This window comes from Neurospora tetraspora (assembly GCF_033439725.1).
Source record: "Neurospora tetraspora strain CBS 560.94 chromosome Unknown B0H65scaffold_4, whole genome shotgun sequence".
Lineage (NCBI taxonomy): Eukaryota > Fungi > Ascomycota > Sordariomycetes > Sordariales > Sordariaceae > Neurospora > Neurospora tetraspora.
This window is the reverse complement of record NW_026944386.1, coordinates 4,445,173-4,466,717: the sequence shown is the minus strand read 5'-3', so window position 1 is coordinate 4,466,717 and position 21,545 is coordinate 4,445,173. Positions and strand designations below refer to the sequence as shown.

General features: G+C 43.0%; 3 protein-coding genes across 3 annotated transcripts; 2 read left to right on the top strand and 1 right to left on the bottom strand.

Annotated features, from left to right (window-relative positions):
* Positions 1-11,841: 11,841 nt before the first annotated feature.
* B0H65DRAFT_539881 (uncharacterized protein) lies at positions 11,842-12,391 on the top strand (the record flags this gene model as incomplete). Its single annotated transcript, XM_062829130.1, has 2 exons — positions 11,842-12,022; positions 12,120-12,391. The coding sequence occupies 2 exons, from the start codon at positions 11,842-11,844 to the stop codon at positions 12,245-12,247; spliced, it is 309 nt and encodes a 102-aa protein (XP_062682276.1). The 3' UTR covers positions 12,248-12,391.
* Positions 12,392-13,377: 986 nt separating this feature from the next.
* B0H65DRAFT_407739 (uncharacterized protein) lies at positions 13,378-15,153 on the top strand (the record flags this gene model as incomplete). The annotated part of the gene is made up of 2 exons (XM_062823816.1): positions 13,378-14,131; positions 14,360-15,153. Coding segments are annotated over 2 exons (1,548 nt in total), but the record flags the coding sequence as incomplete, so codon positions are not given.
* A 774-nt stretch (positions 15,154-15,927) lies between these two features.
* B0H65DRAFT_509300 (uncharacterized protein) lies at positions 15,928-21,085 on the bottom strand (the record flags this gene model as incomplete). Its single annotated transcript, XM_062828302.1, has 9 exons — positions 15,928-16,136; positions 16,190-17,281; positions 17,382-17,963; positions 18,291-18,519; positions 18,595-18,642; positions 18,664-18,874; positions 18,935-19,124; positions 19,149-19,242; positions 21,083-21,085. The coding sequence occupies 9 exons, from the start codon at positions 21,083-21,085 to the stop codon at positions 15,928-15,930; spliced, it is 2,658 nt and encodes an 885-aa protein (XP_062682274.1).
* Positions 21,086-21,545: the final 460 nt, after the last annotated feature.

The following is a 21,545-nucleotide window of genomic DNA, read 5'->3' as shown; positions in this document are numbered from 1 at the left end:
ACTGGTGCTATCATTATAGGCCAGTCAGGGCACCGCAGCAAACAGGTTATGAGCCCGGGAAACAAGAATACCCGGATTCAGCCTATCGATTCGCGCTTCCAAGTCACGATCGATTCTTGACCCCTTGGCTCTGTACTACAGGCCAACCTCCTATCTCTCTTCTCGGCAAACAGCACTGTACTACAGGCTGTAGACTGCTCATCAACTGCAAATAGTACTGTACTACAGACTATTTTCACTGGTCCCTCAAGCACCCTTCATTATTGCAGTGCTATAATGGATCAACCGACTGAACTAATGGATCATACTGCAGCTTTTCCTGCAGAATATCCAAGCCTGAGCTTACAAGGCTTACAAGCTCAAATTCACAACCTTGAAGGCCAGCTTCAGCACGTTATTTCGCTGCTACAACAGAACTTGGCTGCTCAACACTCTTCTCAGACTCAACAGCCTCCTCAAGCTGAACAGCCTCCTCAAGCTGAACAGCCTCCTCAAGCTGAACAGCCTCCTCAAGCTGAACAGCCTCCTCAAGCTGAACAGCCTCCTCAGGCTGAACAGCTTCCTCAGGCTCAACCAACTCTTCAAGCTCAGTCAACTCTTGAGTCTCCTACACCTACCTCGGAGCCTATTACAGCTCCAACGCTTTCAGCACACCTCGGAACTGATTTCAGCGCTCTTACTACCAAAGAGCTTGCTAAACAGTCACTCCAACTTGCTGAAAAAGAGCGTCTTTCAGGACCTGAAAACTACAATCAGTGGTATCAGGCTATTTCTATCCAGTTCAGGGCACTACAAATTCCTGAATTCCTGGAAGACCCTGACCGAGTTAACGCCTTACTATCTGATCCTCAGAAGGCTGCCTTGTTATTGACCCTTCGGAATACCTTAAAACAGGGCCCCTTATCTACTATTGCCTTCGAAACGGACCCTGCAGAGGCTTACAAGCGTTTGCGTATGCAGTACGCTCCCAGCCAGTCAACCCTCCGAGACTCCCTATATAAGGAGTTTCACTTCCTTAAGTTTGATGGATCTACTACTATAGTAGAATTCAACGCCAAATTCAACACCCTCGCGAGCCGACTTGCTGGTCTCGGCGTTAGGATAGCGGAAATTGACCAGATCAACCACTATTTTAACGTGCTAGAAAGCCACTTCTCTCAGTGGGTAGAGCGTTGTAGAGGCTTGCTGCGGCAAGAACAATGGCTCTACAACACAGAAGGCAAGATTACTAAACTAAGCCTTCTGTACTTCCAGGAAGACCTACTAGCTGAGACTCGGAATTCGACTACCACGACTTCTCAACAGCTGTTAGCTTTGCAAGCTAGCTATAAGAGAAACCACAGGTCGAAAGATAACAACAAGGCTAATCATCAGAACCCACGGTCTACTAAGAGGAAGGATCAAGATACTAAGCCCTTCAGCCAGCCGTCTGCTAAGCACACTAACCCTCAAGGCAAGCAGCAAGGCAAAGGCACTAAGAAGAAGGCCCAAGGAGAGTCCTTCAACATTGAAGGCACTGAGCAAACAGCTTCTAATGAAGCTTTCACTATAGGCTATAACCTTGAGTCTGGCACTATATTCGGAGCAGACAGTGACTCTGAATTTGTAGCCACCGAGGAAACTCCTGAATTCAGCCACCCAACTATCAAAAACAACAGCCAATGGCTCTTTGACACTGAGTCTACAGTGCACATCTGCAACAACAAAACCCTATTCTCGGACCTACAGTTCTCTACCACTCTAGGCACCGTAGGGACCGGAGGTGGTCCTGTAAAGCCACTGGGCGTTGGCACTGTGAAAATCGAATTCCTCGCCGGCTACAAAGATAACACAGCGGTTTACAGCTCTATATCACTCACAGATACTCTCTATATTCCTAACTTCCCGCTGAATATAGTGAGTGGCCATAGGTTGTATGCCTCTGGAGGCACCTTAATCAAGGAAAAGTTATACACAGCCTCCCGGAAGCTATTGGCATTGCTAAACTTCCAAAAACACGGCTTCTTCTTCACCACGAAGAATACTGTATCTACCAAAATTGATCCTAAACAACCATTGGCCTACGGGTCTACTTGGCACTGTTACACTACCAGAGACAATGCCGATCTCAGTGATTCTGAAACTGAAGAATCTACTGAACCTACTACAGCTCCTGAAATTTCAAAGGGGGTTATAGAGCCTCCGGCTCTGGATCCAACTCCCACAGCTCCCACAACAGCTCTCAAGAAACCCTCTGAGGCGTTGATTCGGGCCGCCCAGTTATGGCACGTCCGGCTCGGGCATATAAGCCTTGATCTTTTGAAAAAGACTGCTCAAGTTACTAAAGGCATGCCTAGCTTTCAAAAGGTACGCCCTGAAGACTTGGTTTGCAAAAGCTGTGATTCGGCCAAAATACTACGCAGACCCTCCAAAAAGCCAGTAGCCGATCCACCGTTTGCCCTCGGACGACTAGAGGGGGATATCTTTATTATTCGTCCTACGCCACTGAATAACAAGCCGTATGGTCTTGTTTTAGTGGATCGGAAAACCCGCTTCAGACTCATTCGGCTTCTAAGAACGAAAGATGAAGCTGCTATAGAGGTTAGATCTATTATCGAAACTCTCTATAACACTTATAAGCGGTACCCAGCGCAATTTCACTACGACGGAGGTAAAGAAATCAGAAGCCTACTTCCGTACTTCACTGAAAAAGGTATCACCTTCAGTAAATCTAGCCCTTACGCTCACCACCAAAACGGCCTACCAGAACGCTCCATTCGGGTGATTTTGGACCGTCTTCGAGCTACTCTCATTGCCTCAGGTCTACCCCCGACCCTCTGGTGTTACGTTATTATCTCTGTGGTAGAAATTATCAACCGCACTGCCAACTCAACTAAGGAGCTTACTCCTTACCAGCTCTTCCTCGATGAATTGGTGCCCTCACAGGCTCCTCACGTCCCTGATCTCCAGAACTATAAAGTTATTGGCACCGAAGTCATGGTGTTTATACCTTCTGAGAAACGTTCTGCAGGGCAAAAGCTACAGCCCAGAGGTACCAAAGGAAGGCTTTTGGCCGTTCTGGGGCATCAAACCTACTTGGTTTGGCTAGGCCAACGGCAAGTAGTTCAGACGCCTTTTGTCAAATTCTATGAAGACTACAAGCTTCATCTCCAGGGCCCCAGAAGCCCTACAAACTCCCTACAGCTTCCTGAAGTTCAGGAGGAGGAAGAACAAGAACATTCTGCAGAACAACCTCTCATAACTGCAGAGCCTCCCAGGCTCACAACACCTCTTGTAGAGCCTCCCAAGTCTACAAATATCGAAGTCCATCTGCCACAAGCTTCTAAGCAGCAGAAGGAAGAATTCCAAGTAGTGGATGACGACGATAACGCCATGGACACTACTGAATTAGTAACGTACTTAGTTACTAAGGCAGCTACTACTGCAGTAAATTACAACGCTGCCACCACCAGCACCACGGAGCCTAACACTTTCAAACAGGCTCTAAAGCACCCACAGAAAAACTGTTGGCTGGAAGCCTCCTTCAATGAGCTACAACAGCTATTGACTACTAAGACCTTCTACTTCGTTGACCGTTCTAAGGCATTAAAGAACCCTATAACAAGCCGATGGGTCTTTAAAGCTAAAAAGAACTCACAGAGTCAAGTTGTTAAATACAAGGCTCGGCTGGTAGTCAGAGGCTTCCAACAAGTCCCTGGAGTTGACTTTACAGAGACTTTTGCTACCACAGCTACTCCTCCTACCTGGAGAGTTCTGTTAGCCATAGCAGCTGTGGAAGACTTAGAAATAGAGCAAATCGACTTCGTGGGAGCTTTTCTAAATGCTGGTGTGGACTTTGATATATATATGGAAGTCCCAGAAGGCTTGTATGAATACAGCCTCAGCAGCAAGAGTGCAAGAGCATTGCTGAAACAACACGGTTGGGATCCTACTAAGGACCAAGTTATACTACTAAAGAAGTCTCTATACGGCTTAAAACAAGCTCCCTATCTGTGGCAGCAGAAGGTAGCTACATTAGTTAAAGGCCTCGGCTACAAGCCTTTAACTTCTGACTCAGCCACTTACTTCAACAAGCAAGACGGTATCTTCATCGTTAGCCACGTGGATGACTGCCTCCTGATTGGACCTTCTAAACAGAAGATCCAAGCTCTAAAGCAAAGTCTAGCTAAAGCCTATGACATAGAAGACTTAGGTGCTGCTAAGTTCTTCTTAGGTGTCCAGATCGAACGCAACAGAGCCAAACGACTATTGTGGATTCACCAAGGAGCTTATATCAAAGAGGCTATCAAACACTTCAAGCTCAGCACTCACGGTCCGAAGATACCACTCTCTCCAGGACTCACAGGTCCTGAATCACCCTCTCCACCACTGAACAAAGCCGATCAGAAGCTCTACCAGCGCCTTATAGGCACTACTACTTACGCTATGACTCAGACTCGAGTTGATATAGCACACGCAGTTCAGTGGCTCTCTCGGCACTTACAACAGCCTACAGTTGCTCATCTGAAGGCAGCAAAAAAGCTGTTGAGCTACCTCTATAGCACTATCGACAATGCTATACAGTACGGCGCTATAGGAGATATAACACCTATAGGCTACACTGACAGTGATTTTGCTGGCTGTAAAACTACTGCTCGATCTACTTACGGCTACGTGTTCTTGATTAGTGGAGGCCCAGTAAGCTGGAAATCCAAGAGAGCCTCTACAGTAGCCTACAGCACTCTTGAAGCCGAATACACGGCACTCATCGAAGGCAACCGTGAGGCATTGTGGCTCAGAGGTTTATTCAGCGAAATTCAGCGTCCTCTTCAAAACCCTACTCCTCTGAAGTCAGACAACCAAGGGGCTATAGACACGGCTCATAACTCCAAGCACTACAGCCGTACTAAACATACGCTCCTCAAATTCCAAGGCGTGAGAGAGAGCGTTACAGAGGGAAACATCACCGTATCCTTTGTTCCAACAGAGGACATGGCTGCTGACGGCCTCACAAAAGCTCTGCCAGCTCCCAAGTTCGAGCGGTTCTTACAACTGCTGAACTACTCTAAGCTCTACAACATAGGGGTATAGAGGGGGCTCTTGTGGCACTAAGTACAGCCACAGAGGGGGTGTTAACGTGTGGCTAGTACTGTGCCTTGTAACTGCCTTGTACTACCTTGTAGTATAGAAGGCTAGTTGAACTATTCCTTCTACGGAATCAGTTGACTCAGTCCCCACAGAATGTACTAGAATACAAGAGGTTTTGCCACTGTATTCTAGAGTCTTATAACTTAGCTAGCATTTCTTCCAGACTGATTTGTCATCACAGGATTCAACAGAAGCTTCTAGATGCTTAGTGTCCATGTATATAGAGACCTCTCCTCTCCTTCAGTTCGTCACTCCTTAAGCAAGCAAGCAAGCACAAGTCAAGCAATACAATATAGTCTTTTCTCACAGTGCAGAGTCCACTGTAATCTTCTGTCTTGAGAGCAGAGTCCTCTCTAAGACCTCTTTTACAACATCCTTTTATTGTACTTGCAACTACGCTGCTTCCTTCAGCATTGCTGTCGTACTTCCTACCGCTTCCGCTCCGCTCTGCTACAAGTGCATAGTTCACTGTAGCAACCTTGTACTGGTGCTATCATTATAGGCCAGTCAGGGCACCGCAGCAAACAGTAATAAATGCCCGCCTACATTATTAACCGGGAGAAATAAATAATATTACTTTTAATGTAGCCGTTAGTGAAATAAAGAAATTTAGGGGTTACTAATTTAAAATAAAGGAATTAATAATAATAAACGAAACAATGATTAATAAACCCGAAAATAATATAGCCGTTATTAACAAAAGTAGAATAATATAATTTACGCAATTTATAAAATAAGTAAATAGAAAAACTTAATAAATTAGGGTACTTATAATAACTATTTACTAAAAATTTATTTATCTTTATAATATTCAACTATATAAGGATAAACCCCTATTTTCCTCCTCCTTATCTTAGAAGTTAGGGCTTCTAAGTACAATTTAATTAAGAGGCTATATATTTCCTTAATTATAAATAAAGTCATTCTTATTGTTTATAATAGGATTAACGAAATTAGGCTAAGAAATAGGGACTGGGTAATAATAACCGCCGAGGCCGGGGGTACCGGGAGTTGGAGCGCCTATAGCTAGGGTAGTACCTATAGTATTAATTTAATAACCGCCGCTATTATAAGAATATTATTAATTATAGCCGTATTAACCTTAAACGGGCTACTAACTACCGGTACTACTATTATTAGTATTATTATTATTACCGCTATTCTTATTTTTATTCTTATTCTTATTATAATTAAAAGGTTTAACTTCCTTCTTAAAGTTAATACGAAAGCGGTATTCGGCTTAGAAATAACCCTTCTTACTGTAGCGGGTGTATATTCTATTCTTTATACGGAATTTAAAAACTTTATTATTAATTATATAAAGAAATTGGATATTAGAAGCGGATATAGTATTAAGGTCTATAGCGTTACTGCTTTAATTAATATTAGGTTTAGGAGTGGAAGTATTAGTACTAGTAGTAATACTGGTCTTATAAAAGAGGTTAATATTCTTTTCGTACTAATCTTTATCCTCTAGGTTCTTAATTAATTATAAGCTTTAGTAAATTACTTTTTATACTTATTATTAGCGGACTAATTACTCTAATAAATAAAAGTAATACGGATACGTTCGTTAATCTTTTAACGAAGGTAATAAACTTTTATACCGTTATTAAAACTGTAGCAGTCGATAAGGAAAGTAAACTTCTCTTTGAAATCTTACTACTTTATTCCCTTAATTATCTTCAATTCCTCTAATTCGTAGCGAAAGTAAATGATAACATTAATATTATTATGTTTTTTATTAAATTCGTCGAATAATTCGAAAACTACATTGTATTTAGCGGGCTCGCCAATAAGGACTTCATTAAATTCGGTTTTAATAACTTTAAAAAGAAAGCCCTAAATAGAGCGGGTATTTAATAAGAATTTAGTACGTTTAGTAATAAAGATTTTTAATTTATTGATTTAAATTAATTTAATGCGGAGACGTTAAGCGTAATATTTAATAATATATTTAATAGAAGTACCTTTCCTATTGAGAACGGGAAATATTATAATATATAATACCGACCTATAGTTGCTATTATCGTTAAAAATTATTATTTCGGGGTCCTCGGGGTTTTTATTATTATTAAAATCCTCATCGAGGGGCGGAATAACTTCGGGTTTGGGGGCGGGTTCGGCCTTAAAGGTAGCGATAAAATATTAACGAAGGTCGTTAATATACTTAAAATATTTATTATATTATTTTTTAAGCACTTTCTTCGAATTTGCGTAGAAATTAGCAAATTCTTATTTTAAGGTAATAATATTATTATTAAAAGTATTAACAATATTAGAATAAATATTACGGATAGTAGTAAATTCGTTAGTATAACTATTATAAAGGTTGTAAATAGCTTTATTATAATTTTTAATTACCTTTTACGCGTAGAGGAGGGTTTGAATTTAAATTATAATAATATTATTATTATAGCGTTTAATATTATATTACGCGGTAACGAATTTAGCTTCGTAAGTTTCAAATTCTTCTTATACATCTTAAGCCTAAATACGGGCAACAATAATATTATTAATAAAGAAGGCAATTAAAAGCTTTAAAAATTATTTGAAAGATGGGAAATTAAATGAAATTAAATACGTATTCAGTAGTAATATTAATTTAAACCGCTTAATTATTAAAAGATACAAAAGCTTAAACAACGTTAGAATAATATTCTTAATTAACCGGGTCTAAAGTAACGAGGGTACTAACTATAATAATAGTAAAAAGATTATCGGTTATTAAGGGAGCGTATAAAACGATATCGCTAAATATTAATCGCTAAATTAATACGCCGGGTAAATAAAAGGGAAAAAGAGAGTACGAACTATTTAATAGTAATATTCATTTTAATAATTTATTTAAATCGAAATTAAAATTACAACGCGGGGTCTTAATCGTATAGGGACGAATCTTAATTACGAATCGATAATACTAAATTAACGACGTTGTAACGATTAAAATTAATTACAATCGCTCTTCCTTTAAATAAGCGCGCGCAACGCAATAATTAAGTATAATAAATTATTATAGGGTGAAAAGGCACCGTTAGGGGTAGGGTAAAATATACGTTATTATACGAAGGAAAGAAAGGGAAGTATACGTAGAAGACTAACTATATAAGCGAGAGCCTAAGTAAGCCAATCCGTATATGCGTACGTAAAGTTGTATATAACTAAAGCATATAATTAATATATAAATATATAGCTCTGGGCTATAGTACCAGCTCTAGCATAGTACATATGCAGTCAGTGTAGTACAACCACATTATAGGCTAGCTTTGTGATAAATAAAGGAATTAAAGCAATTTCGACGAATATAGAAAGCAGCGTAATTAAAGGAAAGGGGTAGGTATTTAAAGACCGTTTAATAATAAATTTCTTAAAGGAAATAAAAGAGTAAACTATTTGGCCGACGGAAGTAATTACTAAAGGGGTTTGTAATTTTAATAAAAATTTTACTTTCGAAGTAGGCATAATAATATAAGATTTATAGCAAAATTAGGGTAGAAGGTTACTTTTTTTTAATTATAGCCTTAAATTCCCTTCTCTCCCTATATTTTTGAGAAACTCTATTTGTACGGCCATGTTTCTCTATTTGTACCGTAACCCACTTTTTTCACCATATATATCCCTAACCCTACCCCCACCCGGACCGCGATAGGGCATTCGTGACCTCGAATAGGGCATTCGTAGCTCCCAAACAGCGCATTCGCATTCCCGACAGGGCATTCACAGCCCCGAACAGCGCATTCGCAATCCCGACAGGGCCTTCCAAACTCCATGCCCGACAAGGCATTTCTTCCTCGAAAGCGATTGAAATGACGAAGAAAATTAATATGCGAATAGAAATATAACATGCGACAGCGACTGCAATTGATTTACGATAGCGACTATACTTTTCTGAGGTGTAAATGCCTTGTCGGGAGCGCGAATGTCCTGTCGGGAATGCGAATGCGCTGTTAGGAATTACAAATATCCTATTGGGAATGCGAATGCGCTTAAAAAGCGGAGAGGGGGAATGCAACACTTTTGATTAGTCGGATAGGATGGGGTACGGTACAGATAGAGAAACATAGCCATACAAATAGAGTTTCTCATATTTTTATATTAATAGTCTTAAAACCCTTAATAAGTATTCAAGATTTACTAGCCTAAATCCAATCCTTTAAGGACGTTATCGGAAATGAAGAAAAATAATTAATTTTCTTAAAAATATAAATAAAAGCCCCGGAATTGAGGATCATAAAATTCTTAAGTAAGTAAATATTATCCTTACCGCTACTCGTATTAAAAATACTTTATTTAATAAGAAATATTAAATTATAAATATTAATTTCTCATCTCCTTTAATTTTTCGAAATAATAATTTATATAAAAGTAATAAAGCGGTCCTATATTTAATTCCTAGCATTCTTAACCTCTTTACTAATTTTAAGATTCTTTTTAAAATTTTTTATTAATAAATTTATAAACAGGGCCGCTTAATTTCTATTTAGAATTATCTTTAATTTTAAACATTAAATATTAGTAGTATATTTTTAAGTAAAGACTTCGCTTATAAATTTTATAAATCGACGTAATGCTTCCTCTCTTTTTCGGCTATAAAGAATCTTTTATGTATTTATTTATACTATATTTCTTCCTTACTTTTACCATCTATTTCTTTTTACAATTAGAATTAAGAGCGTGTTTTTTATTAAACGCAAACTCTTAAGAATTAAAGCAGCTAATACTTTGAACGCTACAAATTTCAATTTCTTTAGAATTAATTAATAGTATAGTACGTTTTAATATATTAACGTTTTTAAAATTAGCGGATACGTCCTTATATTTTAAAGATATCTCTTCGAATTCGTTATGGAACTTTTAAAAATTACTAATTTAAATAAGTTTATATTTACGGACTATATCAATAAAGTCGTTAAATTATAAAGTAGGGGAAATTGTTTCATTAATTCTAAATCTCTTCCTATTTATAATAAGGATTTCCTAGTCGGATAACTACTTTTTGAAATCCTTAAGTTACTTCTTTATAATTTCTTTAATAAACGCTTAATGATTTCGACGAACTTTATTAATTTAGTTAATAAATCGATAATTAATTTAATTCTTAATCTCTCTAAGCCAATCGCGGGTAAATTTATCCTATTTAAATAAAGTTTCGGTATAATAAGCAGTAATATAGGTATTTATCTAATTACGAATTCGGGTATTAGCGTTGTTAAAATCTTTCTAATATTTATAATGAATGTTGTACGTATTATTAACTTAATCGTACGCTATTTTCCTAATAACTATTAAATCGGTAAAAGGGTTAATAATTATATCCTCCCTAATATTCTATTTAATGTAATATTTATTATCCTCCTTTTCTTCTTCTTTATTTTCTTCTCTTAAACTTCCTTCCTTATTGTTTTTATTAGCGTTAGCGGTAACTTCTTCCTAGAATTAACTAGTAATAATAATTTAATAATAATACCATTCGTATTAATAATTATAGTAGTAGTAATTATTATAATTATAGTTATAGCCTTCTTAACCCGGATTCCTCTATTAAATTTAATAAACTCCTTCTTTACTGCTAGAAGGCAGTTCTTTACTTACTTAGTGAGGAAGAAATCTTCCGGCCTTAGGGGTAGAACCCTCTAAATTATAAGTCCTCCCTTAAGTAGCTAATTACTAAAATTCTAATTACTACCAACGAGTCTTTTAAAAGCTTTATACCAGCTAGACCAATCGGTAGGGATATTAAGGATAACCGTAATAACCTTATCGGTAAATTCCTTTAATAAAAATATAACTAACGTTATTAATTTTATAGGAATATTATTTGTAATCGATAATTGTAGCGTTAAATATAAATACGCAAATTAGACTATTAATTATTAAATATAATGGTACAGAATTAATCAATTGAAGAGTGTATATGACTAACTCGCTTACAAAGTATGGAGGGTGCTGGGGTAACCCAAATATGCCTAGAAATCAGGCAATATCAGGTGCCTAGAGCGCTAACCTCCATATAGTATAGCTAAAACCACCCTTGAATTTGACAATTTGCACGTGGTGATGTCCGTCATTGTGGACTTTGTTCAAGCGAGAGGTGTTAGGGATGGTCTGTGCGTCAGAGGCACGTGAGAGGTCCCGACTTCCTCACCTACGACTTCACGTCCGCTTCACTTCGCCGTTATTGAACATCACAGGGCTGCCATGAAGTGCGCGATGAGAATAAACACAAGGCGGCGATGAAAAGCTGTCTGGACTCTCGAGAGTTCAAGTTGCTCTGCATCTTCTCGTGGACGACTTCCTGTTTGCTCGGTTCATTGTCAGATCTCAGATGCCTCCCGAGCTGCCTGCCGGAGATGCGATAAGATAAGCCTTTGTCCAGCGACCAAAAAAGAATCCAAGGCAAAAACACCAAAAAAAAAAAGAACATACAACACCTGGGATTCGCTGGTCGTCACCGACCCAACTACTAGTCTGGCGATATGGTAGCTTATCTATCGGAGTCGGAAGGATATGAACCGGGTCTTTTAATCACGTGGTAGGGTCAAAAAACTGAACAACAACCTCCCGTATCCATATCGTTCGGACGGAGGCATTATAGTGAGTGGGGAGCCGGCGCTAAAAAGATGAATATAATTGGGCGGATTACGAGAAAAAAGTTGACCGTCCTGACACTGCGGCTAGCCCCGTTAACGTTTGTCAAAGCGCAATATCCGCGGTATGGGTATACTAGCACAATTCTCAGTCGCGGCCGTACAAGTTCCTCTTCCGGTAGCTGAACCTTGGACTTCAACGAAAGCATTTCTTTGGCAGTATGAACAGCTGCTTTATGTCTTACTGTCGGTGCGATCGCCGTTTGGCGTCGGTTCCATGCGCCCACAGGTCCCAAAGGAAATGAAAAGTAAGGCATCAATGCATTGTCCGCTCAAGGACACTGGTTATCGCAACGGCTTGGTTGTTGACAGCACTGGCAGCCTAGGCTCTACTGCAATCTGCAGGTTCCACTCGGATTTACAGCCCTACCCGCGCCACGCCCGCTGCTTGGTACACTATTGCCAACCCTGTAGACCCCGTGACAGAAAGCCACGACCCTCGCCCAACCCAGGCAATTGATTTGGCGCCCTGAACCTTCCGGGTCCATGAATGCCCAGCCTCAAAAAGAGATGTCGTTTGGGTAATTGGCGTGTAATTGGGAGGAAGCCGCCAGCCATCTCGCGCCTAACAAGGTGACAACACAGAGCCCTATGCTCCCTCATAACCTCGAGAAAACACAGTGTTCTTGTGAATAGGCTGAACGACAACGAACGAATCAATGATGATGGTGATGTATTGAGTAGAGTAGAGGTCAGACTGTGTGTAAAGTCTGGAGGTCTAAAAGTAAGGCAAGGGAGGTCCCTGTGCGGTGGGGCCATGGCCAGTGAAGGGAGAAGGGAGCCATGGCTGGCCGCACGTGACACGGGACACCTCCAACACATACTCTAAGTGGAGTTGCAGGCTGCCGGCTTCGGATCCTTAGAGCTATGGTTGGCTCGTCGAACGCCGCCCCCTCTACAGGCATCTCCCTGTTTCGCAGCCCTAACCAACTCCCCCGTACGCAACTTTCAGCCAATCGATAAGAGCTGCCCCACATCCTGCTGCCTGAATGGGACGGTCTAATCTACCCACTCAGCAGCGGCGTTTATTATTACCGGTAGGAGCGACATTTGCAGGTTTGTCAAGCCTTTTTATCGGTCCGGACCGACAAAAAGGCTTGGCACCCTTGTCGCTAAATTCTTTGCTTCACTCTTTTCACGTCAACACAATCTCCGCATCTTCCCACTACATACAACCATCGTCCTTTCTTCCGTTCTTAATTCCAGCCGTTTCAAAATGGAGGCGCTTAAGAGCGAAATTGAATCAATCAAACTCCAAATCCAACACCTTTGCAATTTTGCTGAAACCAATTTGCAAAAATCCACTCCCTCTTCTTCCTCTACTCAAACCGACGTCATCTCGAGCGCCATCCAACAAGTTCTTGAGGTATTAAATCGCATCGACAACAAGCTCAACGAATTAACAACCAAATCCTCAACATCCTCAATATCCCTACCATCGATACGATATTTAATCAATACCACCGGTCCTCATCCTATCCCAAATCTTGACAAGATCGGACATCATACCTTCAAGCCATTAACTAAAGACGACCTCGGACTCAATCTCATCGCCAACCTTCACAAACTCGAAACAGATCCCCATTTCCGTGGGAAAGTCTGCGTGTCCATCGCAGACTTGGGTATTGATTGGAAAGATCTTACTAAACGAACTCTACCATTGCTGGATCATAATCAATTCGCAGTCCAACACAATCGGGACGATGACGGGTTTTCACGGCTATACCTTTCTCACTCGAAAACAATGACTCCCATCAATTTCGATTTCGACCTCAACCCGCTCACAGATGACGAGGCCAAGCAATTCCTTCAGGACATTGTTGAATCCCCTCCTCAAAACACCATGCCCTACTACGTCGGGCCTATTGATACCTCTGGAACACCACTTGCTTCGCTTTTCCCATCCGGCGCACTTTCGATACTCGGCGACCTCCCTGGAATCAATACCTTGTACATGCACATGGGCGAGCGTGGCTCAGGGACTGCTTTCCACTGTGAGGATGCCCAATTGCGCTCCTATAACCTCAATATTTTTGGGTGGAAGCTCTGGATAATGATCGACCCGAATGATACTACCAAATTTGAAAGGATGCTTGCGACCAAATGGGCGCTCCACAAATGCGACCAGTCTGTACGGCATCTGAATATCATGGTAAGTCCGAAGAGGCTACTCGAAGAAGAAATCAAGTTCGATATTATTCGCGCTGGCCCCGGCGACCTGGTTATAACACGACCACGACAATATCACGCAGTTATCAATCAAACCCCGTCTCTTGCTATAGCAACCAATTTCACTTTGCTTAGTGAAGAAGCAATTCCGCGTGGATGGGTTGTTTGTCCAGAAGACGGGTTCTACGGTCTGTCCCATGGCAACCTCAAAAAGCTTTCCCATGGGCCCCCCACCAAGAAACGGAAATTAAACGCCACCTTTCTACTACACAGCAAAAGGCAGAATTTTGGTCAGTCTCGAGATATTAGCAATGTTGTCGGCAATAACGATACTAAAGGGAGGGACTATGAAGAAAACGAAGAGCAGGACGAGAAGCAGGACGAGGAGCAGGATGAGGAGCAGGACCAAGGGCAAGACAAGTACCAAGAGCATGGTAACAACGAGAATGGCAATCAGAACAGCGACAATGACACTGACGCCGCTATCAGTGTCGGTTGCGGTGATGCCCAAATCAAAGTTGACAGCAACACGAAGGATACTAATACCGATACCGATATCGAATCAGGTCGTCAACTCGCAAGCCTAACGATAGACAATGGTGCGCTCTTGCGATTCATGTCAATCGTATACGCTTGGGACAGTGCGGACGTCACATTGAAAAGCTCGTTCGCCTTGAGAAAGCCTACGGACGAGTTGTCAACTGCTAGGCACTACGATAATCTACGACGAAAAGCACAAAATCTCAGTATTTTGTACACCGTTTTGGGCATGTCAGCCAGTTTTCGGCTTTCCAAAGTCATGAAAGAAAATCAACATCGACATCGAGCAAGCGGAAGTTGTATATCAGCTGTGTTAGCAGGTCGTGGCATCGAAGACACTCCTAAAGCGCGGAAGGCATTCGCGAGGGAAATATCTGAGGCTCGGAAGATCATGAAGATGGTAGAAGGATACAATGGGCTTCTCTGCTTTTTACCCCTTGGGTTTGGTAGTGGGTTCACGTTAAGAGCTTTGACGAGGTTTTCGAACAAAGACCTCGAGACCTTCCGTGCCACCATTGCTCGGTATGAAAGCCTAATGTTGTTGAGTGAGGTGGGCAATGAGTTTCTACTCTCTGTTTGGGGTGAAGGAGAGTTCAAAGAAAGATTGTTCCAAAGGAGACAGCTTAGCGAACTGCAAAACCTACCCAACGAAGACCTCATTAAGTTTCTGACACCCATTCAGCCCGAGGATGGTATATAGGGTAGTCTCATAAGGCTGGACATTGCGTTCAAAGTAAGCAGTATCAACCGTAGCTGTATTATTATTTTTTTCTGCCAGTTTTTGTTCTTAATCAAGTCCCTCGTGGTACAGTTAGCGGGACTCGAATCCCGAACACGCAAATCAGCACTGCGAATCTTGTACGATAGGTGCCATAAACACCATCGTGAACGCAATTGATCCATAGAATCGCGTAATGAAAAGATGCCCAGGATGTGCTTGGTTGTGTTCGCCTTCTAGTGGAACAAATCCAGCTCCGACAACTTGGACGTTCGCTTCGGAAGCCAATAGTCCGTTTATTGAAGTGTCAGGTGCTCCATAAGGTGTTGAATATTCCCCTTCTAACTCGTTTCATACGTAGGCACAAGAGAAAAGTTGGGACAGGTTCCCGTTCCGGGCTGAGAAATGGCGTTTGCTCGTTCTTTTCTCGCATCTCTTTAATCAATCAATCCTTCGGAAGATTATCTATGGCAGTAGTGTTTAACAGGGGTTTGGATGACTCAGGCAAAAACGACGCCGTTTCTCGAAACCTTTTTATCACCTTCGCTCTCGCCAAGCCCAGCTGAGGCCATGAGGTGGGCTAGGCATACATTATCCTGGCTGCCTCATCGTCAACCTTCACAAACCCGAAACAGACCCTTGGCTACTTGTTGCAGGAACTTGTAAAGTCACTACATTGCGTAACAGCTAAGTCACCTTACCACAACGCAATTTCCAACTTTATGTTTAGCCTTCCGTCGATTCAGATGGCGTAGTTCTCGTAGGGGTTCTGCGTATCTTATCTCGTAAGTTATTCCAAATTTTTGAGCGCGTCCTCCACAACGACGTCTTAGTCGCGGCTGATGAACCTAATTGAAGCGGAGCTTCAACTATCGTGGAGGTAATTTCATCTGCCGAAGAATAATTGAACGACGATTCGATTTCTAACGATGAACCTAATTGTAAATGTTAGCAAACTTAATTATTAGTTCTTGCAGGGAGAGGCTACCTTTTGCAAGTTGTAAAGATGCTATATTCTTTACGACAAGGAGAGATTTCGCGTGGGACGAGCCTAAGACTGCTGAATAACCAGACAGCGCCCGCTGATACATCGCTTCAGCCTCCTTTAGCCGGCCCTGAGTCTCATAGAGGTGGCCCAAGTTGTTAACTGTACCGAGAGTCGACGTATGATCCGGTCCGAGCGCCTTCTCGTAGCCTTCTAGCGCCCGCTGATACATCGCTTCAGCCTCCTTCAGCCGGCCCTGAGTCGTATAGAGGTTGCCCAAGCCGTGAACTGTATCGAGAGTCGACGTATGATCCGGTCCGAGCGCCTTCTCGTAGCCTTCTAGCGCTCGCTGATACATCGTTTCAGCCTCCTTTAGCCGGCCCTGATTCGAGTAGAGAAGGCCCAAGCTATGTGTTGCATGACCAATGGTAATGTCTTCAATGTTGCACTCTCCTCCTTTTAATTCTTCCATCCACCATAAGCACCTCTCCGCATGAGGGAGAAGCTGTCGCTGGAGTACCCAATAATTCTTAGTCGTACGGTCGGGCACTGAAAATCCTATCAACATTACCGCTAGCCGTAGAAACACTCTCTTCCCAGCGTCATCTTGTATATGCGACATCCATCTATGCACTACCGGATGCATGCTATAGCTGCTTTGCTCAGACTCTCGGGCCTCGATCATAGAGTAGCGGAGCAGCAGTGTCGCTATGTTGAAAAACCTAACCTCGTTGCATGCTATATCGCGGAGCCATTTGGGCCACTGCTCCTGGTCATTTCTGGCCACTTGCAGTAGACTGTGCCACATCTCTCTATTGTCGAAAAAAGCCCAAAGCCGTAGTAGATTCCCAGCGTTCTTGTCCCTCGTTTCGATCGCGTTGAACGATATCGTCCACGTCGTCCACACGCTGCGATTACCGTAGTCTAGCAGGCTAGAGTCCGTATTCTGGAAGAGTTCATCCCACTGCTGCTCATATAGGCGAATATACGAAGCGACATGTAGGTTTAATTCTCCCATATATGCAGCGGCTTGCGCGAGTGCAAGTGGCAGACCTTCTAATAAATGCAGCAACTTTTGTGCATCATCATCCATCACTGAATTAGCGCGTTAGCATCAGCTTTAGGGTTGGGTCTCGTAGTAACCTGGGGTGCTCACTTAGTTCCTTCCCGTACCACTTCTCGAATATTTTCTTACTCAAGTCTGGGTCAGCAGATTCAATGCGCTTGGATTCGCCAAGCTGTGCTAGCTTGGACAACCGGGATGTAATCAGGACTGCGTTGTGGTCACTCCGAAGATACTTTCGAATGTCATAAGCGCCCGGTATTTTTCCTTGCGTATGATCCAGATCAACGTTATCGAAGATCAAAAGCCAATCGACATTGTCATCTTTTGCGAGCCACTCTTGTACGTGCTCCACAATATCGTTGAGATCGACTTCATCGCCTGTTTTTGGACTTCTGATATTCTCAGGAATCTGGTCTTTTGGTATCCTCTTTGCACAAATAGCAAAGCTTTGTTTAAGGCTGTCTTCTGATGTGCCGTCCAGCCAAAAGATGGCGCTGAAGGCAGCTTGGTATTGCCGTGCAAAGTTGACAGCTAATTGAGTTTTCCCAATTCCGCCGAGCCCGTGAAGAACAAAGACATTGCACCCTTGTTTTTTCTGGTGGTAAGGAAGAAGAGATTTCTTAATATCAGTAATATCAGAGGGTCGAGGCACGAAGTTGTTTGACGTCGGCATACCCCGAAGAGAGAATTCGACCCGATAGGGACCGTAGTCTATATGAGAGAGCAATACGTTAGCAAAGTTTCGACGTGATAACCACGGAAGGACCATTCCAGGATTAAAGAGTGAAATGTAAACGTTGTTGTATAAGTAATGTTAAATAGAAGTGACATTCCTGAAACGGCTGTTTGATAATCTCTTGAACCGAAAAGAAAGCTATTGATTTTCGTTTAGTGATAAAAAAAGAACACTAATGAACTATCATAGCTAGTAAAAGGAATAGCGCCCGTGGATATCAGAAGATGACTTGCATCGCGTTTCCGGACTAGAAGCTGGAGCCTCCAGAAACCCTACGATTTGGGGCACCGAGGCAGACTTACACTCTCTTCGTGATAGATTCTTTGCGCAATTCTGCAACCGCTTAAGAGTCTCAGGTGAACTGAGGTAATGATTTGTCACTGCAGAAACTTCCTTCTTCTTCCTAGACTCCTCAAGCCCAATAGATTCCATCCCGTGAGCATTGAAGCGGTAATAGCGCCCCTCTGCATCGAGAGTCCTATGGTTGTTCTGGAAGTCATTGGCTGTTTGTTCGGTCTCTGTTGCGATCGCCTTTAAGGTTCGATAAATACCGACAGGATCGTTGCCTACTGGCGTTAATGGAGGAACTCCTGTACCTATAGATACCAGACACGCCAAATTCTTCTCAAGCTGGTCACCCCATACGTCTTGAGCCTATGTCCAGAGCATAGAGACAGGATTGTTCAATCCAAGAGCGCCATCGACAAACTCTTCACCCATGGGGCCAATGGCAATGGGATCGAAAAAGGACGTAGCAGCAGAGGTGGCGCGGCAGGCTTGCCAGATGGTAGTCGAGTTATAGAGATGTGGGACAAGGCGACGAGATGGGTAAGTCGTGAAGCAGACAATGGATTGGTGAACGTCTTTGCTTGTTGCACAAACAAAGCTTCGTGGTTGTTAGCAGATGAATAATACCAAGACAGGCAGATTGGTATAATGAACTTACACCTTGCAAGAATCGGCCGGGTCTTTGAACAATTCGTCTTGGTTCAAATTTTGCTCGACGATCACCTTCTTGACAACCTTTTCAAGCTGGGCAGCGCTGAATCTGCCCTGGACCTTGCCATTGAGGGTAACTCGATGGCTCTTTTTCTCGAAGACCTTGTCGGCAAGCATGCAGTAAGCACTGATGCAATCTTCGATGGTTCATGCGCAACGACCTAGCATGATCGCAATGAGACCGCCTGTACTGGTACCGCCAATCATGTCAAAGTAGTCGCAAGGCTTGGGCGGCTTATTGTGGTCTTCGGCAGCCTCCATCATAAGCCGCTGAAGAATCAAGAGGCTAGACAAGCCGCGGACCCCGCCTCCATCAAGGGAAAGCAACCGAAGGCCGCGGTCGACCATTTTGAGGTAGTGGGTATATAATAGGCAGAGATACTATGTGCGGATAGTCGGAACTGTTGATGATGATGGATGGTGTTGTCGAAGGAGAAGAAGTTTAGGGGAAAGAAAGCACAAGTATGTTTTAACATAAAGACAATATTCCCATCCTCTTCGGTCTAGAACTGATTAGGCTGAGCATAGCCACGTTTGGCACTGCCTTAGAGCAGCGGTCGGCATGGATCAAATCAAGTCAAATCAGACCTCCAATTCCAATGGATCCCTGGGAAATCTCTTCGGCATGCCAGGTCACACGAAACCACCTCCTCCAAGGCACATTCATAGAAGAACCAATCAATTGAATCCAGCTTGCGACGGCGTCCAGCCATTCTATTATTGGTTATTAGTCATATATTGTATTTGCAGGCTTACGATGGCTGGCTCACTTACGTGCTTCTTTTCGCAAAGATTCCCTTAATTGATTATACCTGCATAATGCAGCAACTAGTAAAGAGAGCGGAGGGGAAAGGAGGGAACCAGGCGCATCCGTCAAAGAGCTCTTCTACACTCAGCACCAGCAGCGGCCTGGTAGCTTGTACCAATTATGGAGGTGTCATGGCCCAATCCTGTAGAGTAGATAAGGAGCGTGGGGCTCGTGCGACCATATTCCGTTGTTTTTTCTTTCTTTAGTCATAAATTCTATGTCGAACGTCAACCAACTGCTGCAGCCTTGACTCGCTTGTTACATACTCTCACAGGAGGCGTGGCACAGATAGGGCTGCAAATTCTAATTGGAACCTGCAAATCGAAGTAGAGCTTCAACTGTCAGTGCTAACAACCAAGTCGTTGCGGTAACCAGTGTTACCATAAGCACTTGTTGATCCTCATTTCCTTAAAGTGGACGGTGTTTCTTTCAACGGAATGTTGCGATAAAGAGAACCGGCCGGTCTCCTCTTGTCTTGTTCGTTGCCGAGAGTTCTTTGTCGGGATAGATTCTGACGACTGAAACAGGTTGGCAGGCCAGTCGCATGCGAAGAATCGGTGTCTCTATTATTTTTGTTCACTAGGTTGTGGTGGACGTCTTGCAGCGTGGATCGTGTGGAATCTGGACCGAACCCCGCCGGAGACGCAATTTTAGAACGGTCAATTCGTCTTGTAATATGCCCAATTATATTGAACCTTTCGGCGTCAGCTCGACACTCACCATAATTCCTCCGTTCTTGACGGGAATTAAGCATATTGATACGGGAGGTCGTCGCCCCGTTTTTTGACTTTACCATGTGATCAAAAGACTCGGTTCATATCCTTCCACCTCTGACAGACAATCTTAATAATCGAGAGGTGCGGAAATGTAGCCGATAGTGATTGTGGGGAGCTGTGTTTCTAGATATGGCGGTTGGAACCCTAACCCTAGTTCCGGCTGAGCCGGAACTAGGGTTAGGGTTCCTCAACCGCAAAGAAGAAAGGGATGTTACCCCACAAAACAAGCATGCCGGGCTTGATACCTATACTCTATATCTCAAACATTGATAGGGCCTGCAAGCGAGAAAAGCCAGCAGCCAGAGAAGGGGGTGGGGTTAGAGTAGCTAGGTATTTGGTGTGTTTGACCCCAGAATGATAATCTCTCGCTCTTGTCTTGTTGGATCACGGTTTGGTGATCCACTACGACAAACTGATCACGATGGACCTCCTTCATGTACCTGCCTTAACCTACCTTCTTCATCTGCCTGCATCAGCCTACCTCTTCCCTTCCATCCTGGCATATCATAACCATAGTAGTTGGCTTGCAACACACTGCCGGCGTAGCCGCCAATACCTTTGTAGACGAGTCGATTGGCTAAGAGAGCTGCGTGCCAGGGCTGCGAAACAGAGTGACGGCGGCGTTGAAAGCGACAAGCCAACCACAGCTCTAGGATCAGAAGCCGGCAGCTAGGGTGGGATGGCTTTAAGCCTGGGTGGGGGCCCGTGTCAGCACCCCCGCCTCCCGAAGCGAGGCTGGAAGCCTTGATATCAAAACAAACGCCACCCGAAGTGAACCCTCTGGTTGCCTTTTTGGCATGTCCTCCATTGCAGCATCAAAGCTGCATTTGATCCTTGAAAGACGAAACGTTGATGTGGCACGCTGACATCAGGCTTGATGCCAGGTGCGGCGCTACGAAGATCCCTCCACCTTTCCGCCGCTAGAGGGTGCACAATCCATTAAACGTCATTCCCCTATCTTTATCTCTTTTCCA